Here is a 19,445-nt window from a genome sequence, read left to right on the forward strand (position 1 = left end):
CCCCGGGGCGTCGCCTTGGTTACCGAGGCGCTGGCGCGAGCGAGCGGGGCTCGCAGGAGCCGGGATGGCGGCAGTGGCGCTGAGGTTCGGGGTCCTCCTGCTGCTGCCGCCGCCGCCGCCGCTCCCGGCCGTTAGGGGGATCTCGGGACAGAGCCGCTCCGCCAGCGCCACCGCGCAGCCCTCGGGCCCGCCCGCCCCCTCCGTTCGAGAGACTCCCCGCCGCCCCGCCGCCATTCCCACAGCTCCCGGGCCCGGCGTGGGCTCCTCCCCAGCCCCGGAGCCGCCGCCGCCGCCAGAGACCCCCGCTCCGCCCGCCGCCCCCCCTGCGGCTGCGGCCACTGCAGCGGCCCGGGCTGGGCCCGGGCCTGCCCCCGTCACAGACGGTGGGTACCGCCCGGCGAGCGGCTGGGGGAGCCGGGAACCGGCTGAGGAGGGGATGGACGGGGGAGGATCAGGCCAGGGGAGCAACGGGGCTGGGTCGGGATGGGGCGGAGGATCTGTGGGGTCTGGCTCGGGAGGGGGCCTGGAGGCTCTGGCTGGGGGGATCTGGGGCGTCCCTGCTCCCAGCACTAGTCCAGCACCTGCAGCTTCTATCCCTACAATTCTCTGAAGTCCTGGGTGGCACTTCCAGCGGGATGCCATCAGGGCCTTTGGGTGACTCCTAGGAATCCTCGATGAAAGCATGGGCCTGCTGAGTGTATTTAGAATATCGATTTGTAAATGGTTTTTGCTTCTTAACTGCTCCCTTTGGTTCCTTCTCCCCCTCTGGCTTCATGCCTTCTTCCATGCCTGCCTATGACTTGGAACAATCGCTTGCTGGCCAGTTTGCCCTTTTATTCATCCTGGAAATCATCCCCGTGAAGCCCCACTTCTGTGGGGAAGGCGTTACTGAAAGTCTTCTTGCTAGCAAAGCCCCACATCACCTTTCTCTTCACTTTTGTGCCTTGCATCCTCCTTTTCAGAAGCACATTATAAATTCTCCAGGTCAGGGACCCCTACCATTTTTGTGTTCTCTAAAGCCCTGTTTACATTTATGGTGCTGCATACTGAGTAAAAACACTTTCCTATAAGCATGCACTTTCCTATAAACATGCATTTTAGAGTTTGCTTTTCCCCGATACACGTAAAGGTTGTTTTGGTGGGGTTCAGGATTTCGGTAGACCAAAAGCTCTTTGAAGAAGTGGCTGTGTTTTGGTTTTGTGTTTGTACAGTGCTTAGCATGATGGGATTGAGGGCTGTTAGTAGGGCTCCGAGACACTACTACGTTACAAATAATTTTATGCTGAGAGAGACTCATCCTGACAATATCTTTCAACTGGTAGCTGTGTTTTGCATTTCACTCCTGATTTGTCTCTCTTGAAAGCTGCTGCTGACCCCACATCACTTGAGGAACTAAGAAGTTTGCCCACGTGTACTCCTTTCCAAATGTCAGGGGACTTAAAATCCCTCAAAATTGATCCCTGTTTTACATTTCCAATTCAGGATTTTGGTGCCAAATTCAGCTAATAGAACTTCAGAGAGACAGGGGGTAAGGTAATATCTTATTGGACAACTTCTGTTGGTGAGAGAGAGACTTTCAAGTGTCCAGAGAGCTCTTCAGGCATTAATGAGAACATGTTGGACACTGTCTAGGTGATCAGATAGCATCCAGTGGGCCATAGTGAAATTTAAAAGTTACAAATTGAAATTAAAAAAAGATATTATGAAAAAGTCATCTGTATCTTGACTGCCAGCTGTTGTCCCTCACTTACTGTTGTTCTAGGCCAGGGATCTCAAATCACCACGAGGGCCACATGAGGACTAGTACATTGGCCCAAGGGCCGCATCACTGAAACCTTTTCATACAACGATGCAAAAGTATAGTCAAAAATGAAAAAAAAAAATATCGCATGGTATTAAAAGTCAATGTATTAACTTTTTAAAAACTGTAATGCGAAGAGGGGTTTTAATAAAACACCTGTAACTATTCCTTATGTGGTCAGTAACACTGATGATTATCTACACTAACAGTCTATCAACATAGCTGTAATGGCAGGAACTTTTTAAAGTAACTTCATACAAAATACGTTGCTACTTTTAACTACTCACAGCAAAGAATCATACATGCTGAACTTCATACCTCAGACTGCTTGTCTAGTCCATGAGGCCCTACCCCACCTCTTCCCTGCCTCCATTCCAACCCTTTCCCCAAAGTCCCTGCCCCAGCCCCGCCTCTTCTCCACCTCCTCCCCGCTCCCTCCTGGAAAGTCGTAAGTGCTGCTAAACAGTTGTTTGGCGGCCGGAAGTGCTGGGAGGCAGGCAGAGGAGAAGGGATGCGGTGTGCTCGGCGGGAGTGCACGGAGAGCTTGGCTACGGTGGAGTTGGCGCCTATGGCGGGCCTGAGGCAATAACTGGCCCATGTGTTTGAGACCCCTGTTCTAGCCTTTGGCCCTTGCAATCCATGGGTAAATACATCACTGATCCAAATTCCAGAGGCTTTGGAATCAAGATCTCTAGTGCCTCCCTCCAATCTATATTTCCTTACATAATAGCAAATGACAAAAATATAATGGTGAGCAGTGGCCAGGTTGCTAGCCCTGCTGAGTTGTATTCCTTGCTTTGCAACTGACTCTCTAGAGACTTGTTCAAGCCTTGGCTTTCCCTGCCTTTACAATTAGAATAGTAATGCTTGCTTACTTCACAGCAGGCCATAAGGCTTAAATGATTAAACGCCTTGAAATCCTGTTAAAGCTACTATGGATGTGCAAAGAATAACCATTTTACTACTAACAGAACTTGGCAATTTCATATTGTCAGTCAAATTCCCTCACTTCCAAAAGTGATATTCCAAAGAATGTTTTGGTTTTGTCTTAAGTGAAACAATTATGGGGATTAAAAGGAAAAGCAAATAAACTTACTGATAGGTGACAGGGTACACTACTCACCACAGATGGCACCCCCTTCTGAGGATTGCCTCTGCACAACTAACACCCCTTCCTGTGGTTGAACTCCACCATGCTCTTTTGCCAGCTGTGGCTCCTCTTTTGCTTAAGGAGCTGTTGCCTCCTCTTCATGACTCAGCCTTCCAGCCAGGTCAGTCAGCCTGTATCCCCCCAGGGTGCCAAAGTCCTTCTGCAGGACTGATCTCAGGCAGTCTTATCTAGCAGTGCCCTGATTGTGCCATTTCCCTAGTGGCCAGTAGGGGAACCTAGGTCTGCCCACTACTCCAGGTTACAGTCCAGAGACCCTGTACCTGCAAACTGTAGGCCCCTTTCACTCAGATGCTGTTGCTCTTTCCTACATCCTCTGGTCCTCCCCCCTCACAGGGAGTAACTGCAGATTGTAGCACCCTATAGTCTCAAACTCACCTCTCTACTCTCAGGGAATGACTACAGCCAGACTCTCTGTTGCCAGCATCTTGGCTTTATAAGCCCAGCCCAGTTCCTCTCCAAGCTGGACTTCATCAGCAAATTAGGCCTTAGCGTGCCCTGGCTTTCCTCCAGGGGCAGTCTATAGGGGGTTAATTGAAACTAGAAAAAATTTTAAGATAAAGCTGCAAAGATTATATGGAAACAGGAGGAAAGAAAGAAAGAAAGAAAGTTCACGTCTTTAAAAAAATCAACTCATATTGAAACATCAGGAAAATATATTACCTGTACATGGAGCATGTGTTGTCCTTGCAATTGTGTGGGAGTTATAACAAAATGTTTTATATTTGTGTTAGAATCTAAACAAATAGATCAACATTTATTAATATGACTTTTTCTATATCAGTATTGGGTAGTGATCATATTTTTTGACATCTTCAAAATTCCTGTTTATTTCACTACGAGTTTTGGATTCCTAACGAATGCAGAATCAGGTCTCTAGTATGCCCTTGATATTGTTAATTGCTCATCATATGGTCACTTCTTGAGAAAATGTGTATCTTAAATAATAATTCATGGTTTTAAAAACGATACCTTAGGATTTAGATATAAACATTTAACTGCAGTTAAAGAAGGACACTGTGAAAACAAAAAATATAAAGAATGTTTTGTTAGGCATTAAAATTCATTCCTAATTTTATTTTAAATCTTCTTCTCTCCAGTTGCTACATTGTGTGTTTGTGACCTCTCGGTGGCACAGTGTGATGTAAATTGCTGCTGTGACCCAGACTGCAGTGCTGCAGATTTCAGTCTCTTTACTACATGTTCAGTTCACATTGTCACGTAAGTTCATAAATAACTTTTTTTTTTCAGCTCGACGATGCAGAGTCCCTTCATATTCTCATTGAATTCAATGGATACAGGCTAGGGTCTGCACTGTGGGCTTGTTTTCCCACAGAACCTCCTTGCTGTGTGACAGGGCACTGCATTCACCCACCATCCAGTCCTCAGCACCTAGGCAGTCATCAGCACAGCTCTACTGGACCTGGGAGACTCAGGCCTTCATCTGAATCCCATGGGAGTCTTCCCTTTCTGGGACTGTCATAAACAAACTAATGAAAGACAGCAGCAGGCCTGCCTTCAAACAAGGGACCTCCAGCAGTCTGTATAAGGGTTCAAAGCCCTCAGGTAAATCACTGACAGGAGCTTTGAAATAGACATTCAGGGTATGCCCAGTTCTGCTTAGACTGGCTGTGGTCATGGAGGAGTCTTTGTCCTCATTTACACTTCTCCCCAAACTGGGCTGGGCTTCCCTCTTTTTAAAGCTCTTCATCCAGGCCTGAAATGCCTCACAGATGTGGTGGAGCAGGGAGGCTTCAGTTTAGTCCTGCTTTTTAACCCCTTCCTGTCCAATGGGGGGTTTGTATACCTCCGTCACAGTCTGGAATTAGTTTTAGTGATATCTCTTTACAGCTGAAGAGAAGTCCCAAGGGAGGCTGATAATGGTCTCTTGTTGGGACATGTGTCTGTTTGCACTGAACTGTTTCTGGAGTAAAAAAGGGAGCTGTAGGTTTGTAAAAGATCACTTTTGAGTGGGATGTGAATATTTAAGGCTATGGAGCTGAGCCTCTAATTGTTCTGATGTCAAGAATTGAGTGCTGGCACTATTCTTATTAATACTTCAGGAATGACTTCAGCCTACATCTTGACACGGAGATACAAAGGTAATTTAGTATCCATTATAGCACTGGGTGGCTATTTGGAACAGATGTTTGAACTTCTACATTAATTTCACTGTGCTATGCCTTGGATTGTAATCTCATCAGACCTGTCAAACTAAGCAAGGTCATGTCTGTCTGTTGCTCGGATAGGAGATGTTGAAGGAAAATGCAGGTTTTGCAGGGAGTGATGTAGGTTACACCTTTCCCTCGATGTCAATACTGACTCAATGCCTTATCGTGACATTAAGGGCATTGTTTTTGCAGGTGCCATCTTTAAGAGAAAGAGTAAAACATTTGCAGCTTCCTATCAATACAATTTAGAAGCTGGAAATTAGGAGCATTAGCACCTGGTAAGCTGGTGGTTCTGTCCATGGACCACTAATAGTCCATCAGTGTTAGTTTGGGAACGCTTTGCTGTAAGAAGTCCTAGTCCTAGGAACGTGATAGCATCATGGCCATCATTAGATAATGTGAGCTTTCCTCTGATCTCTCTTTTAGGAGCAAGCATAGAATCTCTTCATCTCATTGGCAATTTTTGCCTTTCTAAAGTAACATAGTAAAATATTAAAATATAACATGATAGTAATATAATGCTGGCTTATTGTTTGTCTTTTGTTGCTGTTTACAACCTATTTCAGTATGTAGCTTTGCACTGGTATCAGCCTCTCAAACAGGAGTTAAGAAAGCTCATTTTAGAGTCTGAATTTAAAATAGCTCAATGTGACTTCTCAGAACAATAAGCATAGCTCTTCAACCCACTTCCTGCATAAATTAGCCCAATCTGAATAACTGAGTTTATTCTCAGTGCTTTGAACTTTGAATCATTCAGCCACCTGGGACTGCTATTTCTTTGTTCTTGCCACAATGCATATTGCCACCCATTTATAGGTATTTTATATATATATCGGAAAGGTGTAATCAAAGCCTTTTTGAATGACAGTTGAATCCTCTGCTATGAATATTTTATTCTTGTCAACTAGAAATGCATAAAGTCAAGCTGTACTTTTTTTCTCAAGCTATCTTTTGTGACATGTCAAGGGATTGTCAATGGCCACAAGTTTTACATCTCACTTTTACATCTGATTTTAAAGATGGTAACTTTCATGTAAGCAACTGCTGTAGTTGCTACAGGGGTGTTATAATTATGAATAGGAGGGGAGGTGGTTTGTGGAATCCTGAGGGAGCAGGAATATAATCCATGATGTGGGCCTGTTAAGATGTGGTTCACCTTATGAAATAGTTTACAACACTCTACCTAATGGGTCATGTCTAACTAGCATAACTTAAAGGAGAAATGTAGTGTTCAGGATTATATAAATTCCATATATGCCATTTCTTTTAATTTTGATAATGTTCTTTTACTGCTTTTGACCACTCTGCAGTATCCACTCTCTCTAGCATATGAGGAATCACTGTCTCATATTCAAGTCCCAATGTAGGGGGGATTAGTACTCTTCAGAGTGTGACATTTACCATCCACTGAGGTCTTATTGGAAAACCCCACTCACTATTGACCATACCCGCTGCAATACCAAATTCTCTTGTTGATCTTCATTGAGGATGCTGGTAACACATTGTACCTATCCTAAAGTGACTCAGTATTTCCCCTCCTTGATGTTTCTCATTCCATCCTTTGTCTCCTATGTGTTGTGAGCAGTTCATTATATTCTTTTTATGAAGATGAGTGATATGATTCTGCTGCTATCTCAAGGAAAATGCACCTCATTTTCCCCTGATCCTCTTGCAGCCTTCTCTATGTTCAACCTCATTCCGACCCATCCCCTACCTTCTCTCTGGTATGAATAAAAGCATTTTCTGAATGTCCAGTCTTTAACATATATGCCATTGTGGTATCTGAAGCCAATTGGATCCCATCTGAGTTGTCATCTTTTATATCATTGTTATCAAATGCTGTCCTACTTTGAACAGTGGCTATTATCACATCCCTCTGTTTTGAAATCTGTGAATGAAAGATATTGGAGAATGGCTAATTGTTGTTGTTTTTTCCTGGGATAAACAGTATAAAATGTTAAACCTTGTAAGGGTGCATAAATGATCTTCAAATCTTTACTGTAGTTATCCATCTCCACTGTTGCCTTCCTTCTGTTATAACAATACATGCATATAAAGATTTTAAAATAACATTGTCAAAATTGACTTTGTTGGATCTGTATATTTGTTTGCAGAGGTGACAGCCAGCTTTGCACTCAGGAAGCAGCTATATATTCAATCAATGTTGCAGCACATCCACCTGAAAGGATATTTAAATTAGTTGATCAGAACAATCCAAGTATTTTCTGCATTCACGCTACAAACTGTAAGTAGATCTGTAACTCATGCTGAGCAGTGCAATGTTGTCATCTTCAAAACTTTTTGGATGACAAAAATAAAGACTAAAACTGCAAGTAACCAAACTTGCAAGAAGACTGGTTATCCTGTATGGTGATGGTCTGGTGCCATACTCCTTGCCCTGACAAAACACTAACAGTTTTATCAAAGGAGTTTTGCCCCCATACAGAGCCTCTCTATAGAGAGAATGGGATTGGGATCTAATTAGGGCTGGTTGAAGATTTCTATCAAAACTTTTTTCAGTGGGAAATTGGGCTTTTGACTAAATGAAGATTATTGCAGAAAATGTTTGCTTTTCTCAAATGTTAAATTTTTCATCAGAAAACTAAAAATGTTTAAATTTTTAGATGAAAAGTCAATATTTTCTGCAGGGGGAACTAATTCTAACTAGCTCCAGTTGTGACTGTGCAACTGGTGAAATTTTTTCCAAATCTTCTGATGTCAGTTTTGTGGGGGCTTTCACATAAGTGAAATAGAGTTCATGCTGTAATTTTTTCATCTCACCATGACTGCGAAATAGTAATTTAAGCACTATCCATTAATTGGTATGTCTTGGTATCTGAATGTATGATCAAATCAGAGACTTTGGTCTAAAAGGTCCCAAATTTAGGAAAGCATTTTATCCTGTGCTTAATTTTAAGCACATGTTTAAGTGCTTTTTTGAATCAGGGCCAAATTACGGATACCAGCTAATACCTCCTAGAAAACTTTGAGAAATATTCATCTTATTCTGGTATTTTCCTTCCCATTTTTAAATTCTAAGGGTATGTTCCTGTCTCCACAATGGAAATGTTTGTTACTAAACACAATTTTTATAACTTAAAACTTTCTCACTTATAAAATATTTTTTCACAGATAAACAAGCACTGTCCTTTATTCCTCCTGAAATGCCTACTTCACAAAATTTTGATAGTTTGCTTAAACAGTTTGAAGGTGTTACCTTCAGTGCTGAATCTGATGTTCTCTTGAATACTGAATTAGATGCTCAGAATTTCTCTGATACAAATGAAACTGCTAGATATGAGGTAAAAATAATCTGATTCTTTTTATATTTGCAGTATTTTAAATGTACTTTCTTTTATCATAAAACACTTTCTCGCTAATGAATCTTTCCATATATAATTGAATAAACATTGTTTGCATCAACTTAAAGTTACTTTTCTGAAAAATACAGACTTCATTATAGTCCTTCATTAAATATAAAAATTTCAGAGCAAAAGACTAAAGTGCAGCATTTGGCTTTAGTCTTCTACAAAATCAAAGTGAATTTTTAACATCTGGGAAACATGTGCAGCTTCCTTATGCTACTTTTGCTATTGTTGGCAAGAAAAAAAAAAAGAGCAAGATGCCATTAAAATCTAGCCAGTAGGGTTTATCTAGTCAGTTGTCAGTGCAAATTTCTAAAATATGGACTTTGTAGTCTTTGAGAAGATTTGTTTTATTTTTATAAGAGCAGATAAGCTGGAGAATTTCCAGTGATTGTAGCAGATCTTTAATTTAGCAGTCAGTTTACAATGGTAACATGATCTTGGCTTGAGATATTGGTGGGTGGAGAAGTTTGGTTTATTGGGAGCCATGGTAGAAGCAAACAAAATGTTAATAGTTCTGGTTAAATTTGTTGTATATTTTATGAATCTTTCTGTGTACTGAAAATCTACAAGCTTGGGTTTGCCCCTTTATTTGGCAGTATGGTGTTCCTATCCAGACGGCTGATGCATTTCTGAGATTGCCTGCTCCCCTTGTCTCCTCTCAGTGCTCCGATGCTAATCCTGCAGGTTGGCAAATGCATTCTAATTCCTGTTTATCCTCTCTTTAGTGTGTGCTTTTGTTATCCTGCCACGCCAATTTACAGATGATTCATATGAACTAGCACACTTACCTGTTCAACCCTGGGTAAAGTTTCATTTATAAAAATGGTACTTAGCTTTTTAAATTCCTTTTGGTCATAAACAAGAAATTGTGTTCCATGTAGACTGAGCCATTCAGAGTCACAAATATAAATCACTGAGTCCCATTAATAGGTTGCTTTTCTGTTTTTGAAACTGAGCCCCTGTGGCCTTATAGATGCAATAGAATTAGTGTGAGGGTGATGATGCAAAGTGGGATGGGGTTACATGAAACAAGGCCCAATCCTGCATACCTTGGAGGGAGTCCCCACTGAAGCCAAGGAAGTTCCTCACATGAGTAAGCTCTGTTTGCCTGAGTAAGAGTTGTAGGATTGGGTCCTGAACTTTCATACCAACAATATCCTAAAATGCTTCAGAGATAAATACAGATGGTATATGTTACAGAAAATACTAGATGGGAAATAAAAGTATTGGCATAAGGTAGATAATGGGGAAAGAGAAACTCAGAAATCCCTAGTTAAAGGAAGAATGATGAGCTTATGAGAGCTGTAAATGCAAACATAAGTCTAATGGTAGATTTTTTTTGTAAATTTCTATTTTTAGGAAATAACGTTTAGTAAGAATGTGACCATGTCCTAAATGAGCATACATGCACATAACTAATGATCTATGATAAAATCATGAAAATCCTCTTTAAACTATGTGAAAAAGTGTGGCTCTCTTTTCTGTCTCTAAACAAAAGTAAAAATGCCAAAGAAATGGAAAATAAATTCCCTATTTTTTTTCCTTCCATGACAGTTAGTTTTAATGAAAAGGTAAACTCTTAGTTTTGAATTTAACCTTAAACATGAGGATTTTCACTACAAAAGTGATAAACCTTTTTAGCTACAGTTGTACCAAAGGCTGCATAATAGGCACTGATTCTAAGGCCCTGTCTACACTGGCAAGTTTGTGCGCAGTGTGGAGATGTTAATAGACAATCTTTTAATTGACAGCTGTCTAAGCATTACTTCCCATTCACTTTCTGTGTTGCATTTACTTGAGATTTTTGTCTTTTGCTTTTCATAATTGTGTTTTCTTTAGTTCTCTCAGTAATACTTTTTTACAGGTTTTCTAGTAAACCAGGCTGTGAAATGCAGTAGAATGATAAATGTGGGAAATTGTAACACCACTCAAGCACTTAGTATGCTGTTTTACACCAACTCCAGCATTTTAGCAGTAAGTAGGGTTTTGAAACACAGCTGCTGACTGACAGTTGGTATTTATTTCCTATCTCCCTCTTCACATCTTTAGAATTACGTAATTTCCATTTCCTAAGGGAAGTGGGATGATGACTGTTTACTTTATATAGGAGTTTAAATGGGATTTGGAAAAAATCTTCATAACCATCATACCTTGTAGAAATAGCCATTCCCTCCCACCTCCCTTTCAAGCTCAGAAAAGAAAAGCACTTGTTTGTTGGGGGCTTAGATAACCAAAAGACAGCCTGGAAGATGTGAGTTTGTGTATGATTCTAGGATTGCTGTCGCTGAGATAGTGGACTTAATTGTAGAGGCATGGGTTTCCACTTTCGATGTGCATGCCTAGGCCTTCATAAAGAGCCTATTGCCAAGAGTCTAGATCCTCAAAAGTATTTAGGCTCCTAACTTGATTTCACTGGAAGTTAGGAGCCTACATACCTTTGGGGGTCTGGGCTAGAGTGCCTAAGGTGGCAATGGCCAGGGTTTTGGTAGAGTGAGATTAATTTTCTTCTTTGTGTGTGTGGATCCCACTGTAGGTACGCATGCACTTCATGGGCCCAGATAGGATGTTTTTGAATAGCAGTGTCTGGGGCCATACCTGTGCCCTCTGCCTCCTCATGCTCCCGTAAAAGGCAGGTTGGCCATAACTATCCCTCACTTCCCCTTTTTACTGGAGCAAGACAGAGCCCTGCTGCTGTCTAACCCACTATTGTTCTAGTTTAAAACTTACTTTTTCAGCAATAAATCTTTTTCCTATTCTTCTCTTCTTAGTTATTCTCCAAAAACGGGGAAAAGGAGACATTTTGACAATCATTGGGCCTTGGACTTAGCCACGGTTGCACAAATGACACATGGGCATTCATTATTATTCTCAGCCAGTGAAATCTCCATCAGTTTTGCTCAGTTTACTAAGACCAACTTCATTGTCTTGACAGCACTGCAAACAAACCCAGGACCTAAACATTCCTGATTCTGCTTTGCGTGCCTCTGCCAACAAAAAACAAGTTTTAGTTGGTGATTTAATGCAGAATGCAAGAATCCATCTTGGAGCTTGTGGAGCTCTACAGAATTATTGCAGCATAAACTCTTGTCAATAAGCTAAGCAGCATGACATACAAAGAACTGTTATGTAAAGTAGAGGTGCCATTTCTGAAGCCGTTTTTTTGATACAACTAAACTTTCATAGTATATCCTGCTCACTTTATCTTCAGAGTCTGTGTTGCAAAAAGGCAGGCAAGACTGGAAATAGTAAGAGCAGACACCAAGTTTTGGTAACCTTTTAAGGAAATCTTAGATCCACCTATTCCTTGCTGATTTTATTATTATTATTAATTGTTTGTGGGAGTTTAGCCAAAGTTAGGGCCTGATGCAAAATCCATTGAAATCTAGGAAGTTTTCCACTGATTTCAACAGGCACTGGATCAGACCATAAGGACTACACAATTTTGCTCTTAAATCATGAGGAGTAGCTAACACTTTGACACTGAGGATAATATATGGTATTTCTATTTACTTCCCTGATGTGAAAGCCATTGTCATATTAGATAATTGTTGGTAGAGGAGAAGGAAATAGACAAAGCAATTAAGTCTTAACCACTTACCTTTTTATTTATTTGCTATTTTTTGCTAATGATTTAGCTGTTGTTTGAAATAGCTTGTTTTTGTTCCCTCCCCTAGGTACCAAAGTCAAATCAGCTGGTAAGTAACATTATTTCTTAGATGAGACACACTTGGGATGAAATCCTGGCTCCACTGATGTCAATGGAAGTTTTATCATTGCCTTCAGCAGGGCCAAGATTTCACTCTTGCTGTTTAATCCAAGCAAAATATGCAGTTTAAGCCAGTTAGCCTATCTTCTGTCAGCAATGGTACAGTTAACAAGTGAAAGGGTGCTCAAGAGCTTGGAGCTTCTCTCTGAGATGATTTATTAATTCTGGTGATTGAATCCCCACCCAAGTATAATTATAGACTCTAGGTTAGCTCATAGTTGCTATTAAACATGGAACATCTGACTGGTGTTCAGCAATTCATGTAACAAGACCATTGTTCTGTCCCTCTGGAACAGAAACCTCAGGCTAGCGCTTGAGGATTTTAGAGCATGCCCTTCGAGGGTGCAGACAAATGCTTGTAGCTTCCTGTCTCTAGGAAGCAAACTACTACTTTCCAGGAAGCCGCTGTTCTAAGACTTCCGAATGATAACAGTTGGAGTTCTTTTAAACAGGAAAAAGTATAAGTCATCCAGGCAGGATGATAGTGTGTGCCTTACAGTTCAGTTATACCCAGTATTCAGAAATGACACTTGTTTATGTTTCAGGTTAATGTTACTGTCCAGGCCATAACTGTCCAGTCTCTGAGTGGAACACGTACTCTGCTTAACAGTAGTGATGTCCTTTTGCTCCCCAAGAATTTGGATAATCAAGTGTGCATAAATGTAGTTCTTGGGGTAGGTACACAAATTGTTTTTCCTCTTTGTACTAAATTAAAGGCATGTATGTATTAGATCACTCCTACTTCTCAAACTATTGGAAATCATGACACTTTCAGCTAACATGTGGTGAAGAGAAACTTGATCTTTGGGACAACAGAGCCTTACAACATACAGCATGGTATCCTACAGCTGGATTGGAAATGCACACTAATGCAAAATGGAGCTGTGGGATAAAATCCATCTCTTATTACTTAAGATTTACTATTTGTGTGTGGCAGTTTACATAGACAAGATACAGTCTCCAGGAGCTTAGAATCTAAGATGAGTCTGAGACAGGATGCTTGGGAGAAGAAGGAATACACAAAATAAGATTAAATTGCTGGTTGGGTTGGTACAATGCAAGTTAGTTTATTTCTTTACCTTTTTTGAAAATAACAAAACTTGAGGGTTGGTATAGGACAGCTAGGTAGAAGAGAAGTCAGTTTTGAAGAAACTGAGATGCATTAAATCATTCCTATTCACCAATAACTAATGTATTGATTTTTGTTACATTTGTATCCTTTATCTCCTACATCTATTGATAGGGATACTGATCTCTCTTTGCAAGTATTACATTTTTCTCTTAGGCTAGACCACAACTACTTCCTTGAATGTCACTTCTGTAGTCAGTAGATGAATGGGAAGATAAGTAGGCACTCTCTTTCCTTTCCCCAAAGTTCCTTCCTGATGAGGAGAAAAGCCAGAATATAAAGGTTATTTTTTCCCCAGACTCCATCAGTCCTTACCCATTAACATTTTATAAAACCATATGCAGGTATGTCTGACTTCTAATATGTGGCCACTGTAGAATGATCAGACATGTACTGATTTAGTGATTCAAATCCTGCCTCTATAGTTACATGACTTTACATGGTATTGCAAATGAGAAGGTGCATGTTTCTAGATGGTGGTGATCTTCCAGCACATTTATCCCTAAAGAATGGGAGAAGTGTGGAAAAATTCCATAGATAGTCTGGTTTTTAGCTCATTTTTTACATGTTCTAATTAATATGGAAAACTCTGTTTTCAGGTGAGTTATTCTATTACGTACACGAATGCAGGAGAAATAACAGATGCAGCTGTTTCTTTTGTCCTGGGGACAATTAACACTAAAATGCTTCCAATACAGCAAAGCTTTGAAATCACTTTTACTCAGGTAACGTCTAAAGATATTATAGATGACTTACTGAAAGATAATTTAATAACCAACCTTATTAAACTTCCCTCCGAACTAATTACCAGTAAAGTAGAACACAACTTACACTGGATGCATGAGCCAGGCAGAATTTCAGAGCTGTGTGTTCACATCCTCCAAATGCTTTGGTGGTTTTCCTTTTGAAGGCTCATCAGGTGACTGTACACCTGTCTGTAATCAAGGCAAAGTGTTGCTCTGATTTCAGTAAACCCTCTTATAGTCCTAGGCAGAAGTCTTGTATGAACTGATATTTCAAACTACTCAAGACAGTTTATCCTAAATGAATTGACTGTCTCTGTCTTCCAAACATTTAAGTAAAATATAAGAACTGATGTTGTGTAATTTGTGTTGCAGCTAAACACAAAGCCAGTCCCTCTTAGTGGAAATCCCGGTTATGGTATTGGATTGCCTCTGAGGGCAGGATTTAGACCTACCGGATATCCTTTTCACATCTAAATGTGGCTTATAGCAGTTTTGAAAAAGCTTCTTGCCTAGGGCAAGTACTTTAGATCAATGAATGAAATATAAGCATATAGACCATCTGCATGGTAAAAGGTGGGCAAGTAGATTTTGTGCCTGGGTTGATACATCTTCATGATGATTTGCCAAGGATGGTTTATAGCATTATCTTTTCCCAAAGGTATGCATTCCTGCTAGCTCATATTTCAGAAATATCTACTGGCTCAATTCCTGTACCACTATAATCAGCGGGAGATTTGCCATTGACTTCCAAGGAAACAGGATCAGGCTCTAATTATGTACTCTAGTAATGTTTCTAAACTACCTACAGAGTATCTTATATCATTGTAGCATTTTCACTTGCATTTTGAGGATTTTACTAAGGATTCCTATTTCATAACACAGTCTGAATATTTAATATTTTGCCTTAACTCTCTGCTATTATATCTGGCATTATTCAGAGCACTAATACACATGGTCAACTTACTGTTTTGCAAAGCTCATCTAACCAGGACTGTCTTGCTGTAGAAGGAGTCAGAACCCCAGTATTATTTGGTTATAATATGATATCTGGTTGTAAACTAAGGTAAGAGGGTAACTTTCCATTGAGCATTCATCAGTCTATTCTCAAGATATAATCCACTAGTAATGGTTCCATTTACCCGATTAGAAAATCTTTAGGTGCTAGAACTTTTGTACAATAGTGGAGGTGGGTGTTGAGTACTTAGTTTTTTAAAAGTAATTTAACGGAATTGTCTTGAAATAGCTGTGTGTGTGTATATATATTATTACCAGCTATAGTCAGAAGAATAGAGCACTGTATGAGAGCAAGGGGAAATTATTGCTATGCTAACCTACAAGATTTCACTTAAATTGATCTTTTCTTTTCTGAAAGAATCACTGCAAGTACAGAATGTCAGCTCTTGGCCAATATCATCTTGAATGTACTGAAAGGACAAAATTTTCCAGAATACGTAGCTTCATTTGGAAATTCTCAGGCTCAAGATGTATTGGACTGGGTGCCAATCACTCACATCCAATCTTCAGAACAGGTGAAAATAACTAATTTTTCTTTTAAGAACATGCACACTTGAGTCCTCAGCTGCTGTAAGTGGGCACTGAAGTCCACAGTAAAGTCAATGAAGCCACAGTGATTTACATCAGGTGAGGACCCAAGTGCTTTTATGCGTGCATGAATAGTGTACCAGAGCACAGGGATAGCAGCATTGTCTATTGAGGGGGACTATAGAGTTACTCTGGTAATTTACAAAACTCCTACATTGAGCTGTTGGGTAGTGTGCATGTTTAATAAAATGAATGAAGCATCAATCAATATAAGCTAATTTGTAATGTTTTCAGGGTCTGTGCCAAATCCCAGTATCATTTGAAATAGAAGTGAAGTGGACTAAATATGGATCTTTGATGAACCCACAAGCTAAAATCGTGAACGTCTCAGCAACGGTCATTAGTACCATACTGGCCCAGGTATGTGGTTAATTTGCTTGCTTTAAGAGTGGAAGAATGTGTTTTATTTAGAATACTAGAGGTGGCGGTTTATTATACATTACCTATGAGTTGTACATGACAGAGGCCTTGTTATATAAACATTGTTGCTCTTATGTTTCCCTTAGGGCAGGTCTTCACTGGCAACATTAAAGCGTTGCTGCAGCAGTGCTTTAACGTGGCTTGTGTAGTTGCCGCAGAGCGCGGGGAGAGAGCCCTTAGTCTGTCAGAAAGAGATCAAGATAAAACTTTGTTAGAATGTAGTGTATCTATCAGTTTTCACTGCAATTCAAACAAGTGTGGACTCCTTGCTACAAACAAGTTTCCAGTGAAATTGTACCCACTACTCAAAAAGGAAATTCAGTGATGTCAAAGTACCTATGTTACCAGAGACAGCTAAATATTTAACCCCTAGTGAAAAATCAGCTGTATAAAACCAGAGTGAGCCTAACACTTATCTTTACTGCAGACTCATTTTGGAAGTGAAAGAACTATTCAGATAGCAAGTTCTGTTACTTTCATTGATGTTTCTACACCGGCAGAGCCAGGCTATAAAGCTCCACCAACAATTGATGCCAAGTTACCCTTTGATTTTTTCTTTCCATTTGTTTAATGTAAGTATATATCTAAAACCCATTCAAGTTCTACTTCTTAAACTAAGTAATCACTATGCATTAGATGAACAAAGCCCTCAGCTTCATCTGCTTTTAAAGATAGTAGGAAATATGCCGCTTATTGTAACTCTCTTTAAAAAACAGGCAGGCTGGGGATTTTCCAATGTCCTCATTATTGGCTGACCTGCTTGTATGGGAATCAACGGGAGCAGTTCTGCCAACACCAAGTGCTCTTGAAATCCCACCCCTCAGTTTTCACACTTCAAAACTGTGCTTGCACATGTAGTAAGAGTGCACTCACTAGGTGGGCCTTTTCCAGGACCTTAGTCAAGTTTGCACTGAGTCTAAAGAACAATCCTGCTAGCTGGAATAATCTGTTATGATAGGTTATTTTGGAGCATAATCCTCTTCAGTAGTGCGCTAACTTTTACACACGCCACTGCTTTAATGTTTTATTTTAAGAGCTTCAGTTATGCAGTTCCCTTTTTCTGCAGCCCACATGCAAATGAAAATGAAGAGCAAGAACTGAAGAAATAATACACTGCAGAGTATTCCAGCCTGCTGCTGAGGACTCCCAACTTATCTGGATGTAGCTGATGTGGTTCTTCTCTTGTTCAGAATTGCACAATTAAGTACAACAGCACCTCTAGAAGTGAACGCTACCCAGCAACAGGATGATACAACCAGAGCAAAGATTAGCGAGGAAGCTCCTCTGACAGAAGACAAATGGGAATAGAGCAGGAGGTGGTTTAGAGACAGAGTAATGCTGAGCTGTAAACTAAGTGACCTTCCTCAGACTGCACTCTTACCTTGGTTGTCTTCTTACATTGCAAGCTCCTACTGCATATTGCAAATGAAGAACACAGCAAAAAACAGCAACTCCTTGAAATAAGTTATGCCCCCAATATTCACAGCTTTGTAAATAGGACTTTATTAAATTTGTTGCAGCATTGACTGTACAGCTATACAATTAAAGATTTATGCAATAAAATTGTCTAAGGGAGAATGCTGGTTTAATTTTTCAATAATCTGTTGTAAAACTACCTGTACACGATGAGAGCTTTGCAACACCTTTAACCAGACTTTTTTCATTAAATCGCAGTGTTAGTAAAGTAGAAACTACATATAGACAATGCTATACAAGAGAGCACGGAGGTATATAAAGTATCTTAGAGGTCAACAAGGGATCATCAAACTAGCATTTTTTGCACTGGAACTTCCTGAGGGAAGGATTTCCCTCGCCCTACACAGCCAGTCTTTTATTGTGGCTGATGGACAAGTCCATGCTGTTGTAACAGCTTGTTGAGCCTTTCGATTTCTTGCTCCTGTTGGAAACAAAATCTTATTACTGTAGCTCATATCTTAAAACACTTTCTAAGCTACAACAAGAGAGCTCTTCTCCCATTGCTGAAAAGGTAGCCATCCCTGCAGGGAAAAAACACAGCTCTTCAACAAGGCATTGCTAAATAGAATGTGTGCTTACCCTACATAATAGAAGTTGTGGAGGGAATTGGAAATATCTTTATCCCTTTTTGAATGGGCCCTTATGTTTATAGGATGCCCCAGGATGTTCTCATACCAACTGAATAGGAGCTGGGTAGATTTCATGGCCAAGGTACAACATCCCAAATCAAGCTGCTGGGATAAGACAGAGCCCAGAGCATGACCCTGGCCATTGGTCTCCTAGATAGCTAGTTGCTGGGAAAGGATTGTAGTCCAGCTCACGCAGCTGTTTACATTTTTATGAGCCTTCTTACCTTCTCTGTGCAGCTGTATTCAAGTTGTTCAACTTTTGTAGCAAGCTGCAGATTTGCTTGCTTCAGCTTTGACACCCGTTGTTCAGAGCGTGTCTTTACTGATAAAATTATTCCTAGGAAACAATGCATGGAGGATTAGCTTTATGATGTAAAACAGCAAACAATAGGAAGTTAATAGCATCTGTGGTTTGTGCTCAAGTAATTTGTTTTATATCCATGTAGCCTCTCAAACTCTGCTTCTGCCCCTAAATCATGCTTTTCATAATATGGTTCCCAGATTTGTCCCACAGGGGCTTCAAATGCCAGCATTCTGCTGGGAAGTGGCAATCTGCCACCAATGACCAGGTCCTGGTCATTCAAATCTCTACTTTGAATTTAGCCCTTCAGCAGAACTCAAGGGGATGTGTGGCAGAGTAGCAATTTGTACCTCCATTTTAAACTCAGGTTTTCCATTGTTATGGCCTTGGCCTTAACCTAGTGTAAAGCACAACTGAGGAGAGCAAGTACTCTTATCTTCCTGTTTTAGTGGGTTCAAAAACACTGACCATCCAGTCTAGATCCACAGACTGGGGTGCTGCCTTGACCAGGATTTCACTTGTTCTTTAAAGCTTTTAACTTCTCTTTAAATGCCTCTGAAAGAAGGACATTCCATTTCCCTTCACGATACAAGTGTCTTTCCTTTACTAAAGCCATTGCACATAATTCCTCCCCCATAACTGAGGCAAGAATTATCCTACTACCTTTTTCTTTACAAAGAACTGCATCACCAAATTCTTCCTAGCCTCAAGAGCCTCCTGTTGGGGGACAGGGCAGTGTAATCGTAAAGCTGGCACCCTATGCTTTTTATACCTGCGGCTACATGCAGTGCTACTGGAGCCGGTTCTACATACTTCACAGCCCTGATTTTCAAGTTCTTGCCTCTCCAGAGGAGAATGGAAACATCCA

General features: G+C 40.5%; 2 protein-coding genes across 4 annotated transcripts in view; one reads left to right on the forward strand and one right to left on the reverse strand.

Annotated features, from left to right (window-relative positions):
- Positions 1-19,445, forward strand: part of TCTN1 (tectonic family member 1) — a 22,309-nt gene continuing 2,864 nt past the window's right edge. The window contains exons 1-15 of one of the 3 annotated variants that reach the window (XM_084649632.1): positions 1-383; positions 4,070-4,190; positions 7,255-7,385; positions 8,273-8,442; positions 9,105-9,192; positions 10,373-10,482; positions 12,183-12,203; positions 12,820-12,948; positions 14,003-14,128; positions 14,522-14,604; positions 15,072-15,212; positions 15,522-15,678; positions 15,986-16,111; positions 16,599-16,743; positions 17,238-17,514. In XM_084649632.1, the coding sequence (XP_084505758.1) occupies positions 65-383; positions 4,070-4,190; positions 7,255-7,385; positions 8,273-8,442; positions 9,105-9,192; positions 10,373-10,482; positions 12,183-12,203; positions 12,820-12,948; positions 14,003-14,128; positions 14,522-14,604; positions 15,072-15,212; positions 15,522-15,678; positions 15,986-16,111; positions 16,599-16,742 (1,866 nt within the window). In that variant the 5' untranslated portion in view covers positions 1-64 and the 3' untranslated portion in view covers position 16,743; positions 17,238-17,514. Of the gene's footprint in view, positions 384-4,069; positions 4,191-7,254; positions 7,386-8,272; positions 8,443-9,104; positions 9,193-10,372; positions 10,483-12,182; positions 12,204-12,819; positions 12,949-14,002; positions 14,129-14,521; positions 14,605-15,071; positions 15,213-15,521; positions 15,679-15,985; positions 16,112-16,598; positions 16,744-17,237; positions 17,515-19,445 lie in introns of those variants that run through there. The other 2 variants (XM_084649633.1, XM_084649634.1) reach the window with 2 other exon arrangements.
- Positions 17,928-19,445, reverse strand: part of HVCN1 (hydrogen voltage gated channel 1) — a 15,596-nt gene continuing 14,078 nt past the window's right edge. The window contains exons 5-6 of the mRNA XM_084649635.1: positions 18,501-18,613; positions 17,928-18,068 (exon numbers count right to left, since the gene is read on the reverse strand). Coding sequence (XP_084505761.1) covers positions 18,003-18,068; positions 18,501-18,613 — 179 coding nt within the window. The 3' untranslated portion in view covers positions 17,928-18,002. The remainder of the gene's footprint in view (positions 18,069-18,500; positions 18,614-19,445) is intronic.

This window comes from Lepidochelys olivacea (assembly GCF_965140295.1).
Source record: "Lepidochelys olivacea isolate rLepOli2 genome assembly, chromosome: 15".
NCBI lineage: Eukaryota > Metazoa > Chordata > Testudines > Cheloniidae > Lepidochelys > Lepidochelys olivacea.